At 44.5% G+C, this 21,851-nt stretch overlaps 1 protein-coding gene across 1 annotated transcript; it reads left to right on the top strand.

Moving 5' to 3' along the window:
* Positions 1–7,192: 7,192 nt before the first annotated feature.
* Positions 7,193–10,623, top strand: HOXD1 (homeobox D1). Its single transcript, XM_006119463.5, has 2 exons — positions 7,193–8,524; positions 8,762–10,623. Exons 1-2 carry the CDS (start codon positions 7,933–7,935, stop codon positions 9,079–9,081), a joined length of 912 nt encoding a protein of 303 aa, XP_006119525.1. The 5' UTR covers positions 7,193–7,932; the 3' UTR covers positions 9,082–10,623.
* Positions 10,624–21,851: the final 11,228 nt, after the last annotated feature.

The raw sequence follows: 21,851 nt of genomic DNA on the forward strand, positions 1-21,851 counted from the left end.
TGGCGAATGGAGTTGAAATAGCAGGAGGGATCGGGGTAAAATAACTATCAAATCATGTGCACAGCAGCAACCTAGAAAGGAAGCTGGAGGAGACAACCCTGCCAAACAGTCTTAAAATCCCTCTATTAAGAGTGTGCCAATAAGGTCAGAGCTGCAGAGGTGGCATGTACATAGCTGTAAAACCCTGCGAAAGTTATTGATGGAGACAGGACTCCAGAGAGGCGGCTAATTTTGAAACCCTGGTAGTGAATTGTTTGTAATAAAGCCGCTCACAAAGCAGACTTGGGTTCCTTGCCCTCCGCCAGCCTGGTGGAAAACCAAGGAAACCCTCTGACAGTGGTTGGAAGGTAGATTCACGGGCAAAAATTAATTCAGCGAGAATTAAACAGGAGAACAGGCACCTATGGCATACAAGGGGCACTGTTAAGGTCCAGTCTTGCTGTCTGGACTCACGCCAGTGGCTCCACCGAATCGCTGAGCTCAGACTTGATTGGGCCCTGGCCGAGCCACGCTCAGCAATGTGCAAATTGGGGACATTCTGCCTTATGGTTCACATTCGGCAACAGACTCCCCTGGATTTGTTGCTGTTAAACAAAGGTATCTGAGCAGTTAAATAAAAGCCTGAAGACGAAAGAAACAGATACCGCCGGTCACGGTTCGTGCCTGTCTCTTTCTACTTCCAAACACTGCCAGTGAGCCCCCCCCGGAAAGCCCCTGCAAATGCTCTCCGAGAACTGCGGGGCATGGCTTGCTCTGTTTCCCTGTAACGCTGGCTTGAGCCAGGGGAGCCTTTGAAGCCCCTTGCTAGGAACAATAGCTCTGGGGCAGACAGGCGGCACAAAGACGGTCGGAGCACGTGGTGTTCTGGAGTTCTGACCCCGCAAGTTCTGTGGATTTTTACAAGCTGTGGGAGCGGCTAGCGCAGAGGGGCGTTGGCCCAGGACACTTTCTGGACACTAGCTATGGAGTTCATCACTGGTCAGGCAAAAACTCTCCATTTCCAAGGGAGCGGTAGCAGCGGGCAGGCTGCGGGCCTTGCTGGGGCCGGGGGAAAGAAGGGGGAGATTGGTTCTATTAAGAGTTCATCAATCACACAATGGGCACTTTTCACTCGACAGCGGTTCCTCCTACTTCAGCTCGAGTCCGGGCCAGCTGGGATTCGACCAGCAACCGCAGCCTGAGGAGACAGAAACCGAAGCTCACAATACCGCAGTCTGATATTCACGGGCTAGCGCTCGGCATTCAACTGCCAGCAGGGAGGATGCAACTGAATCCTTCAAGTCACAAAACCGAAATGCCAAAAGTGACCCTGTGGTCGGGATAACAGCCGCCTCAGACTGCCCCCCCTCCCCATAATTTTGCCCCTGAAGCTCATACACAGCAGTGCAGCCTGCCCAGGATAAACAAGGTGGCCAGGTGACCTTTGCCTACCTTATTTAGATTGAAAGCCATTAGAGGTTCGGTCAGTGGTTCTGTACGCGTGGGGGGTACGGGTGCCTCAGGGGGTACACAGGGGTCTTCAACTCATTTACACATGTGCATAGTTTTACAACAATCTACATAAAAGTATTATCGACCTCAGGACAAACTACAATCCCATGACTCTCTCTTTTATAGAGCTCTGCGTAGAATACACGGACACGGAAGTACAAGACGTACGTTCCAATTGTTACACATTTATAAGGCAAATTGAGAAAGGAAGCCATTTTCCAGTAATAGTGTGTTGGGAGAAATTTGTATTTTTCATCTGATGTTATAAGCAAGTAGTTTTAAAATGAGGTGAAACGTGGTGGTACCCAAGATAAATACACTCCTGAAAGGGGAACAGTAGACTTCAAAGACTGGAGCCGCTGCTCTACGTGATAGCACTAAGAACATCTTAATTGGCTCCTATTTTCCTGCTGTCCCCCTCACTTATAAAAACAAATCTGGAACTCAGCCAGAAGGCTTTAGCACAAACGATGCAACTAAAACTTTTCCCTTAACGAAAATCCAAAACTTTTTGGCACTTACGGGGCTCACATTAATGTGCCAGAGTAAAAAACGCTTAATTTGTTTGTTAATTAATTAATTAATTATTCTTGTGCCTCGCAAATTCTCGGGTGGAAAAAAATTGTAAGTGGGCTTGAAAATAAACTTAGGTATTACAGCAACTAACCCCCCCCCCCAAAAAAAACTTCTACAGAAGTAACTGTTCCTGTGATAGTACTTCAGAATAGGGAGTCCCACAGATCTAAACCGGATTGAACCCGGATCAGCCACAGTACAGTCATTTGCGGTCTTTCTATAACATAAAATTAGAGAAATCAAATAAATTTGTCAGCGGGGGAACAATCAAATTACTTGGTGTGTGTGTGTGTGTGTGTGTGTGTGAACAGAGCAATTGTGAAGTAAGATTTTGCATTCTTTCCCAGTCCCACTCCCTTTAAGAGAGATTGGAAGCGAGTGCACCTGTGGCTTATAAAAGGGGGGAAGGAGGGCTGGAAGGAAAAGGTGGGGACAGCAGAAGGTTCTGGGAGAGGAGGTTGGCGTGCTACAACAAAGCTGTAGTGCTTTAGAAGCCTTCTATAGGGTTGTTGTGAGTAGAAGACCTTAGGAGAGTCTGACCCTTCAGGAACCAAAAGACACCAATCAGGTAGGCTGGGAGTAACTCCCCAAAAGCAAAGAAGAATGTGAGTGCATCTAGAAGGTTTTGCTCCCCTCTGGGGAAAAAGGGTATAAGGCCAAGCCTACTCTGAGACACCAGAGAGAAAAGATGCCCGGTGGGAAAGCTGGAGAGACCTAATGCAGGTTTCCCTTCTGGGTGAAGAAAAGAAGCCCCAGGATTGAGTGCTGGTGTGAACAGTAGGGGAATGTCTTACTGCCTTTCGAGTAACAGTTTATTGAAGGAGCCCTGGAGAGGGTAAGCTGAAGTCAGGTGCTGCAGAAGCGTGTATGGCCAACAGGGCGGCGACAGGACAGATGTGCTTCTTGGCACACGCCTCCCCACCCACCCAAACAGCACTCGCAATGTTGTTAAACCATTGGTTCGCATAACTCTCACCCTTAATCTTTCCCACAGTGTTTATAAAGTCCAAGCAATATGAAAAGGGGAAGCAGAGGCTCAGTACCATCAGCCCAGATCTTATTTCAGTGACACCGATGGGAGAATTGCAGAAATTTTCTATATTTATGCACAACAGGAGAGCGTTTCTGCAGATAAAGACTTTCCTCCATCTGTGGGAGGTTCTGTTAGTCTCCCAATTTCACCTTCAACTGTTACATACAGAGAGGCAAAATCCTCTTCAAAACTGCTCTAAAGGTCAACTGAATGAGCACCTTTCACCCTCCTCAGTCTGCAGAAGTGAACTGCCTTCACAGTGCATCCATGTTTTTCCAGGAGCTGAATTTGGATTCCATCAGCTAATGCCAGTTGTCCAAATACAGTCCTTACTTTGTCCAAAACTTTACAAAAGACTCTACTTGCTCTAGGCACTTCAGTTTCTTCCTCCAAATACCCTGATTTACCTTTCCATGCCATCACCTATAATCTGTTTTTTTAATAGCAGATCAACAAGTCATAATATTTTGGAAAATTCTGACAAACATTTATTATAGTTTTTGGATAAAATGTACATGATCAATTTTCCTGCAGAGCCACTTTAAAACATTCCCAAATATTTTCAAGTGATGGTGTATACTATGCAGTATACTTCTCGATCCATCAGTAACTGTCCCGAATTAACACCTTATCTGTTAAAAAAATCAGACAGGAAGGTGGGAGAATCCAAGTACATATCTGGACTAGTGTTTTCACTTCCTTGGTTTCACAGAAACTCTGTTGCATCTACACCAGTGTGATACAAAACAACATCCTCAGCGCTTTTCTAGATCACATTAAGATGATCACATTAGTGTCAATAGCGGAAACGGTATTAAAACCATCAAACATGACCAGCCAGGAAAACACTTTATTTTCCAGCTAGGACCTGGAAAATGTAAGATTTCCTCTGGAGAAAAGGATTCAAACAGTCAGCATCGGGAAATCCTGCCTCGATTATAAGATTTCAGTGGGAACTGCATATGGGACTGGCTCTTCAGTAGACATAAGTATTCTATGAGGTGGTTTGGGCAAAGGAAAACGAACTAACTGACAATAAGGTCGTGGGGTGTGACCTAGGGGGATAAAACGCTTGTCGGGAGAGAACAGAGTTGTGGGTTCAAGTCCGGCTTCTCCCGGGTTGGGATGGCGGTTTGGGGCAGGAGGGATAAGGGATGCTCTGACGGTAAGGTAACAAGGTAGTTCCCTGTGTGGCCTAGGGGATAGGGCGCTTGCTCGGGGAGAACAGGATTGTGGGTGTTCAAGTCACACCCACCTCCCTATGGTTTCAAATAGGGCCGAGTCCGAAGTACTCAGACTCTACTTACCTAAGCTACCTTTGACTTTGTTGGAGGTGTACTTCGCATGGCCAATAGTAGCAATACTTTTTAAACAAGTGTCTGCACTGTCAGACTTCTTGTATTTTAGGTTAATATTTGTGACTCCAGCTTGCCTTTGGAGTGAATTCTATTAAGTGACTGGTGTTTGTGAAGAGGACGGGCACTACTGTTTACACCCTTTGCTAAACTACTTTCCTTTAGGCTTTTTCTCTGGCAGGAGGATGTCACAGCACACTTGCATGCTAGATTCCACTTATTCCAGACAATGCTTGGCTTTTACCCAAACAGTCTCCCGTTGGCTGTGGCAGCTGGTCAGCAGAAACTCTGTGCCAGTGGTTTTCTGAATTCATGCTTTTAGCCAGCCTAGCACTTTCTACTGACATCACCTCTCCCACTAACTGTGAGACTCTTTTCCATCCCTGAACTTCCCAGGATTCTCTGCCAGACTAGCCCCTTTGGGGAAAACCTGGTGCTTGTTTGGAGCTGCTGAGCCCCTCCCGCTACAATGAAAATGGCTTTTTCATAATTCTTTTGATCTCAGAGAGTGCGTGGTAATTTTATAACATATAGGTGTGTTCACCCTCATATCACTATTGTCTGGATTTAAATTGACACAAATCCAAAACCCAAATTTCCTGAACACACATCAGCTGGCTGCCTCAGTTGGTTAAATACACTATTTTCCCTGGGATCATAACGATTGAGTTCATAGCTGGATCAGCTGCAAACTGAAATTTGAGACTCCCATTATGGCGAATCTCTGACAACATAGTTTGTAACTGTTGGAAGACTGTCAATGTGTATTCAGCGAAAATCTAACCCACAAGTCTGTGTTCCCAGTAACAAAGTAAAAAATTGTCAGTTGTTTGTTTTTAATGCAGTTGCATAGACGACAGTATTTTTCTAACTGCAGTAACTCTTCATTTAACTGCCTCAGAAAAGCGCTGATTTGCACACTGCTTTTGTGTCCCTGAAATATCATCCAGAACATTTATATTCTTCTGCATCTGTACCTTAAAAAAGGACAAAATTGATGTTAAATACATTTCAGCCCCATTAAATTGTTGTCTGCGTTGAATGCTTAAAAGCCAAGGTTTCAGAGAGGGACTGCAGAAGAGAGGCAATTGTTCTACTGTTAGAATGGCCAGCTACTGAACTAACCCTAATGTTTAGGGTGAATGGATACTGAGCTGTTTGGCAGGGGCGGGGGAGAGCAAACGCTTTGGCTCGTCGCTGCAAATCACAGGATTTATCATTGTTATTCAAAATAAAAATTTAAAAGTCCTTAGTTTGAAGGGTTGAAGCATTTCAATGGACATAAACAATGGGTAACATTTCCAACATAAGTTCCTAACCTTACAAATTGTTTTATTATTATTTATTAAATGAAATGCTTCATTTATACTGCCCTACTCATTCCCTTCTTTTAGACTGTCTTCTTTAGACCTCTCTTACCTTCATCAAGGCCTGGAATCCAAGGTTGGGTTTGAGCGTCAAATACAGTGGTGTCCAACATGGTAGCCACTAGCCACATATGGCTATTTGGCCCATCGAGTGTGGCTAGTTGGCTATAGTAGTAGCCATGAACTGATTGGACACCAAGGTTCTACAACTTCCACTGGGAGCACCAGGATAAAAGTTTGTAAATGTGCTGGGGACAATTGCAGGTGGTCTGCTGCTCTGGAGATCAGGCCATCATTTAGGTCAGAAGGCGTCAGTTTTAGGCATGGCCCCTTAACTCTAAACTCCATTAAAAATCTCAGGGGGAGAGAGCCTGATTCCACATTGATTACAAGACTTCAGTGGGAACTGAACATGGGATGGGACCTTCAGTAGAACGAAGTAGTCTATGAGATTGGTGTGGAAGACTTATATATCCAATAGGGAATGATATTGTATTGGGGTGAGAATAGGGCTTGAATAGGAATGTGCTTTCTTCCCTCTCTTAAGAGACTGCCTCTGAAATTTGTAGACTTCTCTTGTAGAGAAGGAAGCTTATTTCAACTGCAGCCCCACCCGGTTTCCAGGCGTGGGCTACATGATAGGTGCCACCTTTTTTGACATGGTTTTTAACTCCAAGAAGTACTCGAGATGATATATAAGCCATTTGCCTTTTCAGCACATCTCGACTTAATGCATACTAGACTTGGGTTGAAATAGAGCCTCGGAGTTCATGAGTCCACTTCTCAAGTTCTTGAGTGGTCTATACTACTTATTGCAAGTGCATTGTAACGCTTGAGGAAACCACAATCACTTGTTTGGAGGAGTCCAATCTTCCCCTCTACCAGATTAATTCCCTACTGCCCAAGGAAAATGAAGTTTAAAAAGTTTGGTAGAGCACTGAGCTTTACTCTAATCTCTTTCCTGTTTTCTTTGCGTGCGTGTGTGTGTGCTGTGCCAGTCATAAACACTCAGTAAACACTATTGTATCACCCTGGGGAAAATGAGAGCCCATTAACATTGTGAGCCCTCGGATTCACTTACAAGAGACTATAAAGCACTTATCTGATGGAGCAGGTCCATTAATTGCTGTGACGTGCAGTAACATCGAACCCCTTCAGATCTGAACTGGCTGCCGGATGCGTTTTAACCTCATATTTCTTAGAAAACTCCCCATGCAGGAGAGGAATCACAGGTACAGCTGAGGATGAGAGATCACAAAGTTGACAAAAGATTGTTTTCGCTATGTACTGCACGCAGGGGGTAGATTATAGTGCAGAGAGCATGCTAAGAACCCCTGGGGCTATAAGGTACATGGTACCAAACGTACAAAAAACTTCCGCCTTCTCTGGGGCTGACAACGGGAAGGCAGAGCTCTAGCTAAGCAAGGCGTGAGCGCTAGGTTTGGCCAGGTACATTCAAGGCTTGGAGAACATTTCTCGTGCACGTGAAAGACTTGGCACTGATCAAAGGGGCGGGAGTTCACTTTAGGGCACCGCCAGTCCTTTTGCCTCCCGACCGACACCGGCCCGATTCCAAGTCCCGCGGCGTCCTAGAACCACAATCCGGATTACAGCGGCGGTGCCAGGCAACAAGTGAGACTCAGACCACTTGTCCCTAGGGTGCGCTGGAGAGGCCCGCGCGTGCATTTTGCATTACTCGCGTTTATCCCGCTCTTCCTTCCCTGCCACCTAGTGCAAACAGAGCTCGGGGGCAGCGCCTCCCCCCGGCCCACCTTCAGCTCCCTAATTGCCCCAGCCCGTCGTCTGCGGGGCGGCTCCGGGCCACGACAGCCCCCTCCCCCCGCAGTCCCAGCGCTGCCTGGCTCCCCGCTCCTCCCGTGGCCAAGTTTGCGCCGGGGCAGGAAGCAGTCAGCAGCACCCGGCACCCTTGAGCTGGGCTCTGCACGGCGGGCTACGATTGGCCACCGGGCGGCACGTGCCAGCCCCCGGCTCTATATTAGGACAATATTTACCTCCGCCGCCGCGATGGCTCTGGGAGGAGCAGGGCAGGGCCAGAGCAGCGGGCGCCTGCCCCGCGCCCCCGGCCGCTGGCCCAGCGCCGCCCCGGGCCATGAGCTCCTACCTGGAGTACCTGTCCCGCGGCGATGCGCTGCCCGCCCCCCCTGGCTTCTGCCCGGCAGCCCCCAGCGCTTTCGGCCTGCGGCCCTCGTGCCCCCTGCGCGGTGACCGCGCTCACCTGGGCAGCCGGCTAGTGCCAGGAGCAGGGGCTGCGCCCGACCCGGCTCCGCAGCCGCGGCCCGCAGCGGCCTCTCGCTTTGCGCCCTGCGCCCTGGCGGGGCTCTACGACCCCGGGCCACCTGCTGCTGACTTCGCCGCCCTGCCGCCGAGCTCCGGCTACGCCCTGCCCCGCGGAGCCAGCGCCCAGGTGGAGGATGCCGGCGGGGGCCACTTGCGCTATGCTACATCCGTCTTCTCCGGTAGCGCATCGCCGCTCCCGGCCGGTTACAGCGCCCTGGCCCAGCACAGCCCCTTCCACCCCTGCCTGGAGGCAGGGCCGGGGTTCCAGCGGGGAGCCTTCCAGAGCGTCTCCCCCTCCCCGGGCGCCTACCCCAAGCCCACCTCTCCGGCCTCGGGGGGGCGCGCAGGGGGCGCGCTCGGGACCTTCGAGTGGATGAAAGTGAAGCGAAACGCACCCACGAAAAGTAAGTGTAACCCTCGGGGGGCGCAGGGCCGCGGTACCAGGAGCGGGGCGCGCGCCCTAAGTGCTCGGAGCGAAACCGGGCGGGTCTGGCTCGCAATGTCCCTGGGCGCGTCCTTATCTACCCCCTGAGCTAGGAGCGCCCGCCCGCGATAGCGCTTCGCCTTTGGAGCCCAGAGACCCGGCTCCTTTGCGCGGTGCCTCGCTCTCCCTGCTACTGAGCAAGCGGTTTGTGTTGCAGGCAAACTCTGCGCCTCTGGAGCGCCCAGCCCCCCCAGCCTCGTGCGGACCCACTTCAGCACCAAGCAGCTGACCGAACTGGAAAAGGAGTTTCATTTCAATAAGTACCTCACCCGCGCCCGCCGCGTGGAGATCGCGCACTCGCTGCACCTCAGTGACACGCAAGTGAAAATCTGGTTCCAGAACAGACGGATGAAGCAGAAGAAACGGGAAAGAGAAGGGCTCCTGGTCCCTTCCCCTGTCGCATCCCCCTGCGCGCAAAGCCCCGCCAAGCCTGACAGGAATTCGGGGTCCTCCTCTCCTTCCCAAGACTCCTGCTGATGCTGCAGTGCCAGCTGTTGTAGCAACCACTGGCGAGAAATGAGGAATCGCTTTTTAGACACTTCAAAGGATGCTTCGAGCATCTCAGCAGTGTTAATCCTGCACAACCCGAGCAAAAAATTACTACTCTCACTAAGGCTACCACTGCCAATGAAATATTTGTGGTGTGTCTACGTAAGGAATTGTGTCTTGATTTTTTTTATGCAGGACTGTAACAGTATATAATTGCTCGTTATTGCAATTTGTTTACATTTTATTTATGGGTATATCAGGGAAAACTATCAGTCAAAACACTCTCGGCCAATGTCCTCATTGGCCCTATGATTTTTTTTTTTTTTTGCTAAAGTAGCCGGCATACCTTGTGCCTCTATCCTTTTAAAAGGTCAAACAAGACCACGCAAAGTCCTCTAGCTTAGAAATATATATGCAACGAATTTAAATTAAGAGGATTGTTGCTATGAGTAAGAGCCAAAGAAGTTCTGCACTGACAGAGAAGTTTAACATTTGCACTACAAGGTATTTTCAATTGCTCCTACTTTTCAATGTGCCTGAATGAGAGAAACAATCACTATTCGGATAGTTCAATACCATCAAGGACTTCTGCCCTGGTAAACGTCAAATCTCCGAATTAGCATCTTTGTCCGGATTTGTATTGTATTTATATTTTCTGAACAATAGGCTTTGTTTTGAATAATTCTGAATCGAATTGATTGCTAGAGCATGGCTGTTGGTTTTTATTAAAAAGTAAAATATAAAGTGACCCAGGCTTGGACATTAGTCAAATGAATACATAGTTACAGAACAGATTCAAGTGAAATGGATGTGGGAAGGTTTTGGTGAATAACGTTAGCATCATTGCTAGCTTGTCTTTATGCCTTTTGCCAGAGTCATACTTTGCTTCAGTATGGCTTGTATACAGTAAATACAATGCTTTCTGCCCCTTTTCTGATAGCGGGGTTTTTTTAAAGACACGCTGTGATTACAAAGAAAAAGGGGGGAAATATTGCTCTTTTCCCACCTTGGCAGTGCAAAAACTTATAGAAAGGTGCTGTGCAAACGGTAGTCCTGATTCAAAAAAAAATAAAGGTAGAGCTAAGCGGTTCGCAGTAGGGTTCCCGCACATCAAAGAGGTGTGAAGGGCCGAATTCACACGTCCAAAGACAAGAATCACAAAAGCGAGAAGAAGTAAAAAGGGCCTCGGACATGGCACTGGTTCATAAGTTCAATGGCTGGCCTTCACTTTCGCATGGAATTGCTAAAGACTCACGCGAAAGACTCGCCTCTTGTTTTCTCTAGTAAATCACTGAACTACAAACCTTTGAAAAGCATCCCACTATCCATTCACATGGGCGAAATATTTTGATTACCCATGACATCACCATCCTCTTATAAAAAGCGGGGGGAAATAAATGCATCACACAACCCCTGCTAAAGCAGAGCTGGGTTACAGTGAACTCAGAACACTTTTAAAGCCAAAACGCAAGGATGTTAAGCATGAGGAGAATTTAAAAAGAACTTGATGGGAAAATCATATCACACTTGTAAATATAACGGGAATATGATTCGTATGTATTGGGCCATCTGTCTTTCAGCCGTGTAATGCTAATTAGGTCTCGGTTAAAACAACAGAGGACCCACAGTGATGTGTCGGTATTTCAAAAGGGCTCCGGGCTGGGTACATTTTCGCTGACCTCCGGTCTCTCCTCCGGAAGTCTTTGATATGGCAATGCACCCAGCTTTGAAAAGCACCGACATCTACAGCCACAAAAGTAAAATAGTTTCACCAAAGCCCTGCTATTGCTTTTTCCAAAAGACATTATTTGAAAGCCTCTGTCCTCCCCGTTCCAACACACGTCTGAAAGCACCCGGTGGTTTCACATTCACACCTGGAGGGAGGAATAAATCTGGTCTCCAAGTTCTGCTTCACATAATACTCGAATGTCTTGCGTGGCTGTCCGGCTCCATTCAAACCCTTTTGCCCAGGAATCCAAGGCGCAAATCCTGCTCGTTTTGATCACACAAAACCCATCACTGCCCCCGTTGAGAGTTGTTCGGAGCGCAGCAAGTTTTGGCCCCAACTCCATTTTAATTGAACTCGTTAAAAGGGGCGTGGACAGCTTGTATCCCACCCAGCTCCCACTCTCCAAGCAGAGCAAAGTCACAGGGAAGAGACAGTATTTTATGTCTGTCTGAGGAGGGCTCAGATACATTGGCTAGGTAGCATGGGGAATGTACACGTCTTTTTCTTGCACTTCTCCTTCTTCTGTGGAGAAAGAAATTCAGTCTGCTGGTTTGTCATTAGCTCTACTCTCACTTCAAATGTCTTCTTGTGGCTGGCAAAGGGTTGTATTCCAACAGGTGATTTCAAAATTCCACGCTAATTTTTATCTTCATGTATAATCTATAGGATGGCTAATACTGCTGTGCCCCAGAATATGTTCTTTGGAAGTTATTAATGCTGACGATTATGTCTTGGATGCCCAAAAAGCAAACCAAAACATACCTTGAATCTTTTCCATCCTTGAAGAAAAATGGCTGTTGTTGTTTAGGTCCAAGAGGTGGAAATCAAACCAGGACTGTGAACTGAACTGGTCAGATAGGCTGTGAAGTTGCCAGTAGGATTATTTGTTGTATCTTCCAACCCAAGGTCCCCTTCAAAATAAGGTTGAAACAGAGGCTTTCCCACTAGAACTTCTCTTTCTCTGAAGCATCGAGCATAATCATCACCAGTGACTGCTCTGCTGATTGTTGCTATCACAGATGGAAATGTGAGAGATGGCAGGAAACAGAATTTTCCCAAACATTGTAAAAAAGAGGCCAGACAACACAGCCTGAATATTGAGGTGAAAGACAGATGGCTGGGCGGGGGGCGGGGGGGGGAGGGAAAAGGGAGAGGCACATGAGGGATTCTTGACAATGAGTATGGTAGAAAGTATCTTTAGTACTTGAGGGATGTGACCTCCCTAGACTTAAGTGTTAGGTTACATGTTGTATTTTACTTATATTTTCAAAGTAAAATGAAATTGTAAGCCCTAAATTATACATACTTACAAACTAATGTGCATAGCAACTGGATTACCTGCATGAAAAGTCAATATTTACAGCTTATCAAATCAGTAGCACCAAAACTGAATGTTCATATCTTGCACTGATCACTCACTAAAGCACCAGAAACACTGACTTTTGACAGCTCTTTTAACAATTACAATAATTAAATAAAAAGAGAAGACCCCAAATAAGAGAATTACAACAAACATTGGAAAACTAAATCCAAATAAAAACGTTTTTAATCCAAATATTTAAAACTACTTGATTCCTTTACAAATAATTTCTGCTGTTTTCAATTGCATTTTCCCACCCAGCCTACTATTCCTTCTGTTTTAACTACAAATACACAGTCAAGCCCAGTAACTTATTTTCCTAACAGCATGTGGTTCTCACACAAACTTTGAAAACATCTGTGTTGCTGCTGCCTTTAATGCTGTCACAAGGCTGAGGGGTTAGTGGGTTGTCATGGTTTTCATTTTCATAATGGTTTCCATGTTTGTGCCAGTCACTTCAATTTTGAGGAAATGTATCAATTTTATATAAAGGTCAGGTAAATTCCTCATTTGGGGGCTGCTCCTGTTCCCTTAAAGTCAAAGGAAAGACTCCTATAAATATTAGTGGAACTAGATGAGGCCATTAGACCACACCAAGCCACTTACAATTAATTTTCTCATGCTATATATTTTACCGAATAAATAAATACACATTTAACTTGCAGCAAAGCATAGCTCCATATCTATCCAATTGACACAGTATGAATATGGGAATGTGATTGCAAATTAAGACTCAACTCTACAATTTCCTCCACAAGAGTAAAAAAACAACCCATTGGTATGAACCTAGTTTGTGTTAAAACCTAGTGCTTATTTTAAATATAGGTTTTTTTCTCACATGATATGGACAGTTTAATGACACCGTGATTCCCAATGAACAACTTTAACTGTGCACATCTTAGCTCCTGTTCTTCTGCCTTATTCTCTCAGTAAGACACCCAGAGGAATGAGATAATGCAACTCATGTGCCAATTCCTGAATAATTGAATAAAAATGTCTGTAATATACATGGGCATACACGAGACAAATAAATGATAGATAAGGTCTAACATTTATTCATTCAACATTAAACCCAGCAGTTGGGGTGTTGCATATGTTCACTTTGATGCCTAGCAGTTGGAAACAGGTTGTCAGTTATGTTAATAGGAATAAAGACATAGTTCATAATTCTCATTGGAATTAGTACAGTACTCCAGCCTCACCTTAGTGAATAGTTACCATACTCTGCATTATTAAGAATAATGAATATTGTGTTATTTTCACCTTATTTCCCTCCAGACTTCATTAAACAAGAAAACCCAAAAGAGATACTATATTTGTTATAGATTACATAGTTACTATTGGCTTAAGCCCATAGTCCCCAAAAGGATCTACAAAAATATATATATTTTTGCCAAAGAAGATGGAACAAAATCATTGACTGGGAAGGCCAGTGGTGTATCTGTCATTTTCTATGGAGGAAATAACAGGCAGCTGCCATCTCTGAGTGGGATAAATAGATGTTTGGATTATGTACACTTTGGATATTTAGATTATCATGGATAACCTTGTTTCTTTGTAAATCACATGCAGGCAATAAGAACACATCACATTTGAAATGGTCACACAGAACTGAATATGTGTGGGCCACTTGCATTTTAGTACTGCAAACCTTTCCTTTAGGGTCATGACAGACTATTTTGAAATATAATGTTGGTTGCCTAAATAGCTGTTTTCAGGAACAAGGAACAAAATGGTAAACTAATCAACAGAAACAAGGACGATATTATCTCTTTTAAAAATATGAGCCCTCACTCTATTTTTAGTAAAAATTGAAGCAATAATTTACACATGAAAGAGTAAAACAAAGCAAATTATTAACTTTCCTCTCAAAAACTAGACAAAATTCAAAATGAAAAGACCTGCTTTGCAGTGCAAATTATTTATCGTAAGCACCTACAAACTTTGGATGATTTTTATACTTTTAAAACTATATTATTTTCTTAATGTAAATGCTAAGTCAATACGTAATAGTTATTACAAGTCCATTTATTTGCTGTGCCATGGGAAATAGATATGGGGAAAAAAACTATCCATAAGACACATGCAGTGTCATCATGTCACTAATTTCATTTGCATTTTAACCTTAAACATTTGACTGATTTTCCCACTACAAGTACTTACCAGTTTTTTAAGTGGGATAAGGTATCTTGTTGAATCAGAGACAGAGAGATTAAATTGACTATTTGTACAGCACAGTAGGGTCCTGGTCCATGACTGGGGCTCTTAGGCAGTATGATAGTACAAGTATGTTATTATGATATCAACCACTATGACTACATCTAGACTGTAGGCTTTTTTCGGAAGAAGCTTTTCCGGAAGAGCTCTTCAGAAAAAACTTTTTCCGAAAGACACCATCCACACTGCCAAAGTGCATTGAAAAGGCGATCTGCTTTTTCGAAAGATAGCGTCCACACTGAACGGATGTTATCTTGCATTTAAGCTGTGATTACTATGGAGAGAGTGGCCACTAGGGCACCTGTGCTTTTTCCTCTTTCTTTTTCTTTTGAAAGAACTCCTTCTTCCCCATCCACACACGCCTTTTTCCGAAAGAGCTCTTTCAGAAAAAGGCTTCTTTCACAGAGAAAGAGGTTTACCAATGTCAGAAAAGCCCATCTGTTCTTTCGATTTTTTTTTCTAAAGCACGCAATTGCAGTGTGGATGTAAGTGAAGTTTTTTTTGGAAAAATGGCTGTTTTTCTGAAAAATCTCTGTAGTGTAGACATAGCCTATGATACATAGGAACAGAAGAAAAACTGCTTTGTGTCTGTTTCATCACAACATGTGTTAGGAAGTTAAATAAATACCTGTTTCTGGTCATTTACTATTTATTCCTTTGACATTTTAGTGTTTCTAATCTGCAGGGTGATTAAGTATATAATAGGATATGCACACCAAATATAAAACCCAATCGATTATAACAGTCACTCTGCGCTAATATAATTTGAATACTTTTCATTAAGATGATTTTTGCATCTGTAGGACATTGTGGCATCTAAGAAAAGATTTATGGTGTGATGCATAAATCAAAAACAGTTTCCACTAAACCTTTATATCAGGAGGAGTTCAAAGGGCAGCCCACAAGGTTCTGCAGTTGACCCATGGTTGCCCTCTTTAACACAGAAAGCTGGCCCACTGAGACTACAGATCCCAGAATGCTATGCACTACCTTGATCTGAATAGCTGATGTTTACTTATTAAATTGCTTGAGCATGAAACAGAGAGTCAGGAAACTTAGGTCCTATTCTTGACACCAACTTCAACTTATTTTGTAAACTCTGGGATTGCTATCCAATTTTTCTATGTCCTAGGGCATCTGAAAGATGGAGATAATAATACCACTGAGAGCTGTGTGAATGAGACTGCTAGACATGTGCAAATTACTACAGTAAACTTCTGATAATACGGCACCTTTGGGACCCAGGGGGTGCTGGATTATCGGATATGCCAGAGTATCAGGAGGTACTCCGGAAGGGGGGCTATGAAGGGGGTGGGAGGTGGGGATGGCGTGGGAAGTCCCACGCAGCTGCCGGTGACAGGCCAGCTGGGGCTGCAAGTGGAAGCAGCGACTTGGAGAAGCGGCGGGGCAGAACAGCTGGGGTGCTGCCCTGTTGGTACCCTCCCACTGCCCCGCACTCCCCTGTTCGGTGCCCGGCAACATCCCAGCTGCTCTGCTCCGCAGCTTCTCCAAGTCCACTGCTCGTCAGTTTCAGCAGTGGCACAGAGCAGAGCAGCTGGGATGCTGCCAGATGCCGAGCAGGGGGGTGAGGGGCGGTGCTGCGGGACCAAGCGGGCAGCACCCCAGCTGCTCTATTCTGCGCCTCTTCCCCAAGTCCGCCACTGGTCAGTTTTAGCAGCGGCAGCAGCAGACTTGGGGAAGTGGTGTGGAGCAGCTCCAATTGTCCGGCTGGCCGGAGCACTTCCGGGTTCCAGTTGGTGCCGGACTATCGAGAGTGCCGGATCACTGGATGCAGGACAATTGGAGTTTTACTGTATTACTATTAAATATCTACCTTATTTTAAGCAAATTAGTTGTTGTCCTAGTTGCCCTCAATTGCACAAAGTTTTGATCATCTTTGATATATGTGTTTTGTCAATATATAGACTTGTAATCTCAGATAATGTGCAGTCTGGGCAGTTTTGTGTGAACATGGGATGCAGGATTAGGCTTCTAATCTACACTACCACTTATCTTGGCAAAACGTATGTTGTTCAGAGGTGTGAAGAAATCACACATCCCTAAATGATATAACACTGACAGTGTGCACGGCATCATGTTGGTGGAGTGGCATCTCCCACTGATGTAACTACACTGTGCATTGATATGGTTTTATTGTGATATTTCTCTCCCGCCGGCATAGAGCAGCTATACAAGTGATCTTACACAGCTGCATCAGTACAGCTGTGCTGTAATAAGCTCACTAGAGTAGCCGTGGCCTTTTATGTTAAACAAAATAAGTATATATTGACGCAAACTAGCTTCACAATGAAACTCATTTGCTTATGTTGTATTTGTGTTTTCGTTTCCTAAAACACACAACGGTAACAGCCACTGGCAATTAATGGCTTGCAAAGTAGCAATTAAAACTAAATAAACAAACAAAAATATCAGCCTGAAGCATCATCATTAGAGTTACTGCTACTATTCACCAAAAAGATATATTTGATACTACACATCAGCATAGAGCAGTTTTTTACAGCAAGTTATAAAGTCCAGAAAATATAGGTTTAAAATGGAAACCATTGATGCACCCTAGCTACAGTGGCATAAACAGTGCATTTTTACCAAAGTGTTTATCAGAAGAATAGCTTTTCTATTACAGTGTAGGCCCCTGCAGTTGGACCTCATTGCAGGAGAGTGATTTATAATTTCAGCAGTTATTGTTTTTATTAATGGTTCAATGCAGCTGTGGGTGTATAAAGTTACTGATGTGTACAGTATGTGTCTTCTGGATCAGGACCATTGTTTTATGAGGGAAAAATGGTGCACTTTGTTTATATATCCTTTATAAAAATGACTGTATTCTTGTAATACAATTTTTGTTATATTACCGCATCAGTGAAACCTGAGAGTTAAGGCTTTATATCCATTATTCTTCATCTTAATTGCCTTGCTTTAATAAATTTACATTCTTAATGTCCTTTTTTACATTCTTTTAACATGTAAACTGGATTAAACACAATAAAGTCTAGAGTGGTATTTGAAAATAGATGATACAAACCCCACTAACTATACATTTTTTAATGACTAGCAAAGATTGGATTTTGCCCAAGTACTGTTCATATAATGGATGCAATTTCAGTTTCTGGTAATCTTTACTATTACATTCTGTGGTGAATATGAGTATGGGATTTAAAAAAAAAAAATCTATGCATTCGTCTATTCATTGATTTATAAATAAGGACTTTCTCTTTATCACATGCATGCCTCAAATTAAAAGCTCATTATAAAATGCACAAAATGTAATTTAAAAAGGCTTTCTATAAAATCCATATATCTTTGCTCCTAAAAAAAAAAAAAAATCTGTTCAGAACTACACTAAAAAACTTGGCAGAGCAAACATCCATTATATTGCATTCTGAAGCTTTCAGATCTGGTCTTGCATCCCAGAGGAAGTATATCCTTAATGCATGGGGCAACCACTACGAACATCCCACTGCTGATGCCAAATTGTTTAGTTGCAAGACCTCAATAGGTCTTCCCAGGACAGAAGACATCTCTGATATAACCTGTCACATTATTGGATTCTAAAGATCACTGTTGCATGGAGGAGTGTTTGCCCCAAAAGTCTGTACAAAGGGGGTCATGTGAGATGTTGAATGGAAGCTTATGTTCTACTAATTCTGTATATGCTATTCATGTACTTGTATAATATCTGTATGTGGAGTTATAAATATGTACTCTGCGTTGATGCTGGAAGATTCTCTGTCTGAGACAGAGCAATGGGCAAAGAATGTTCAGCCACTGGCTATGCTAATTAGCAAGGAGACAATGAATCTCTAAGGGTATGTCTAGGCTACATCCCTCTGTCAGCAGAGGGATGTAAATTGGACATACTGACATTGAAAATGAAGCGGGGATTTAAATCTCCTGCACTTCATTTTAATAAAAATGGCCACCGCGTTTTGCGGAGTCAGCAGTTTGTCAGCAAAAAGCAGCTGTCAAGACAGGGATCGGGCAACAAAGAAAGCCTTTGTCGCTCAATCCTGTAAACCTCGTTTTACGAGGCATAAGGGATCGGCTGACAAAGGCTTTCTTTGTTGCCTGATCCCTGTCTTGACAGCTGCTTTTTGCCAACAAACTGCTGACTCAGCAAAACGCAGTGGCCATTTTTATTCAAATGAAGCACGGGAGATTTAAATTCCTGCTTCATTTGCAATGTCAGTATGTCTAATTTACATCCCTCTGGCAACAGAGGGATGTAGTCTAGACATACTCTAGGTGCCAATACACACCTGAGGAATGTGACTGATACCTGCAAACCAGCCGGGGCATAATGGCTACCAGCATGTAAACAGAAATAGGTCATTCAACCATGTGACCTGCTCTGGCTAGGAGGATGCCAAGAGGGGTATATAAGTGCCATGTGGCAACCTCCATCTGGTCTTCAGTTCAGCTCTTGATCCCAGGTGCAGCCTTGCAGAGAACAAGGAACCGGAAAGAACCGTGGACCCATCCTGACAAAGGATGTACACCAGAGACTTTTAAGATAGCAGTTTATAACATTTCTGCTAAGAGCCTGTATCAAGAACTGGGTGATTCGATGCATGTAATGTATTCTCCTTAACAACCTTATTTTCATGCTTTTCTTTCTTTTAGTAATAAACCTTTAGATTGTAGATTCTAAAGGATTGGCTCAGCGTGGTCTTGTGGGTAAGATCCAGAGTGTAAATTGATTGGGACCTGTGGCTGGTTTCTTGGGACTGGAAGAACCCATTTGGGGCTGATTGGTGCACAGGAAAAGCTGGGGTGTCAGAGGGGTTTTGCTCGTGTGGCTTCTGGCTGGCCAGATTTGCACCTGAAGCATTTGGTGTAACTGATTTGTGACCTGTCTGGAAGGTCTCCAATCTGGGACTGTAAGGAGCCCCAAGTTTTGAGCAATTTGCCCTGAGCGGACGCCCTCAGCTGTGGCCAGACTCGGCCTGGTCTGTCACATAACCCCAGGTATTGGAGCTAGGGTACCGGAGTTGATTCCTCCCCGTCTTGCTTTAAGTGCTTTCCATCATATCCAGGGTTTACAATTTGGATCAATGGCTTTCAGCACTTCCACTATACAAATTGTTCTAGCACCCCTGAGTGCTGAGTGCAAGACCATGTAAGGCTTTATAATTTTGATCAAGATCTCTAATTTTAGTTGGATATGGCTAGATGGCCAGTGTAGAAAATATAGTACAATTGTCATATGCTTAAGTTAGAATATCATGCCAAATGTAGGAGATGGAGCTAGCTGGATCTTCCAGCTGGATTTCAAGTGTTGCCCTAAGCAGAATATGGTTCAGTTTTCTAGCCATGAGATTGCATAGGTGTGATTTGGTGTGGTGAAGTCCGCATGAAAAAGAACCATCATAGTTGTGGGCCTAGCCATAAATGAAAGAAATGTATTATGTATTACTAGTGGCTCTTGGGATCCAAGAGCAGTGATGATTCCAGCTTGCCTCAGGCTATGTCTACACTACACTTCTTTTTCAGAAAAAGGTACTCTAACTATGCTCTGCGATTTGCATACCTTTTTCTGATTGTTTTTTCGGAAGAGGCTTTTCCGAATTTTGGCCCATCCACACTGGGCCAAATTTCAGAAAACCCTTCTCTTTTGGAAGAGCCCTTCTTCCTCATGAAATGAGTTTATAGGGCTTCCGAAAGTGCACGTCTGCTCTTCCACAAAAAATGTTGGAAGAGCAGACACATTCCCTGGACGCGGCGGAGTTTTTCCGGCATACCTCTGGTATCAGTAATGTAGTCATAGCTTCAGAGACTGAGAACTATACTGTTAAAGATCAGACATACACTAACAGCAAGTGCACTCACTGTTCTGGCCCAGGCCTCTGAATGTTTTTCCATGCCTATCAGCCTTACCTTCTCTTTGACATGGGTTGAGAGTGCGTTTGCTTTCAGTCCCACCTGGGAAAGCTAAAACCAACAGATCCAGATCTTCAAAGGCATTTTGGAATCTTTCAGGATCATAGTGTCTAGGCTTGATGAAAAAGACATGTATATCTGGATATCACATTTATATGAAACTTCAGGACTCCACAGATTCCCGTTACTGCTACAAGTGGGGTAAGATGGATCTCTCCTATGTGACAACCTTAAAGGACACAGAGTGAACATTTCTGACAATACTTAAGTATCTCTGCATTAACTGTGTATTGTGAACTATGTAAAAAAATGTGAAGGTCAGTCTATCTTTATTCTATGGCTAGGGCACGGCCCTCTAAGGTTCCAGGAGTGTGAGATACATGAGAGGAAACAGGAAGTGGTTCCAGGACATTGGTATTCAGGAAAAATCCACAGTACTATTTTTAAGGGCCTATAACCAAAACTGCAGGCTGAGGTTCCCTTCTTTCCCAGACAACCTGGAAGAACCCTGGGAAGGAAGGCAGTGTACAGGGAGAGACACTAACAGGAGTAAAGCTGCTGATTTTTTCCATTACTGGTCTGGAAAGAATGAAAAAAGAGGACAGTTAGAAGAAGTTGGTTTAAGTATGTAGCTGGTCTGAATTAGCAAAGCCCAGGATCAGGCCTGTGGGATTCTTGATCCTAGGAGAAATGTTTGACATTGTGGACTCAAAGAGTTTTGGCCTCAATACAAGAGTTAATGATTAAGCCCCACCAAAGCTCCACACTGATCTGTGAGTAAATCATTGCTAGACTTAAGAGGGAGAGGAAGGGATGGGGGTCTGCATTGCCATGCTGTGCCACAGAAAAGGCTGTGCTCAGGGATGACACCGGCCATAACACTTGATGTCTAAGGCCATGTCTTCACTTCCCAGAATATTGACGCTGTGGCAGTCAATCTTCCAGAGTTCAAATTAGTAGATCTAATAAAGACCTGCTAAATCAGACATTGAGGGTATGTGTAGACTACATGCCTCTGTCACCAGAGGCATGTAAATTAGACTACCCGACATAGTCAATGAAACCGGGATTTAAATATCCCCAGCTTCATTAAAATAAAAATGGCCGCCATGCTGTGCCGGCTCAGCTGATCATCGGCACAGCGCGGCAGTCAAGATGTGGATCAGTTGACAGGGAACGCCTTTGTCGACCACTCCCTTATGCCTCGTGAAACGAGGTTTACAGGAGTGGTCGACAAAGGTGTTCCCTGTCGACCGATCCGCGTCTTGACTGCCACGGTGTGCCGAAGATGAGCTGAGCCGGCACAGCATGGCGGCCATTGTTATTTTAATGAAGACGGGGATATTTTAATCCCGGCTTCATTGACCGTGTTGGGTAGTCTAATTTACATGCATCTGGTGACAGAGGCATGTAGTCTAGACATGCCCTGAGGGTGCCCCTGTTGATTGTGAAACTCTTACTCCTCTCAAGGAGTAAGGGAAGTTCATGGGAGTGTTTCTCCTGTTGACCTCTTGCTGTGATGATGGCGCCGAAGTTTGGCTTAAGGTACATGGA

This window comes from Pelodiscus sinensis, chromosome 7 (assembly GCF_052426305.1).
Source record: "Pelodiscus sinensis isolate ZL-2025 chromosome 7, ASM5242630v1, whole genome shotgun sequence".
NCBI classification, from domain to species: domain Eukaryota; kingdom Metazoa; phylum Chordata; order Testudines; family Trionychidae; genus Pelodiscus; species Pelodiscus sinensis.

What these genes read in the sequence shown, in the direction of transcription:
- HOXD1 (XM_006119463.5), top strand. Translation starts at nt 7,933, where the DNA reads ATGAGCTCCTACCTGGAGTACCTGTCCCGCGGCGATGCGCTGCCCGCC. An exon ending in GCGAAACGCACCCACGAAAA is followed by an intron (nt 8,525 to 8,761) that starts GTAAGTGTAACC and finishes TTTGTGTTGCAG; the next exon opens with GCAAACTCTGCGCCTCTGGA.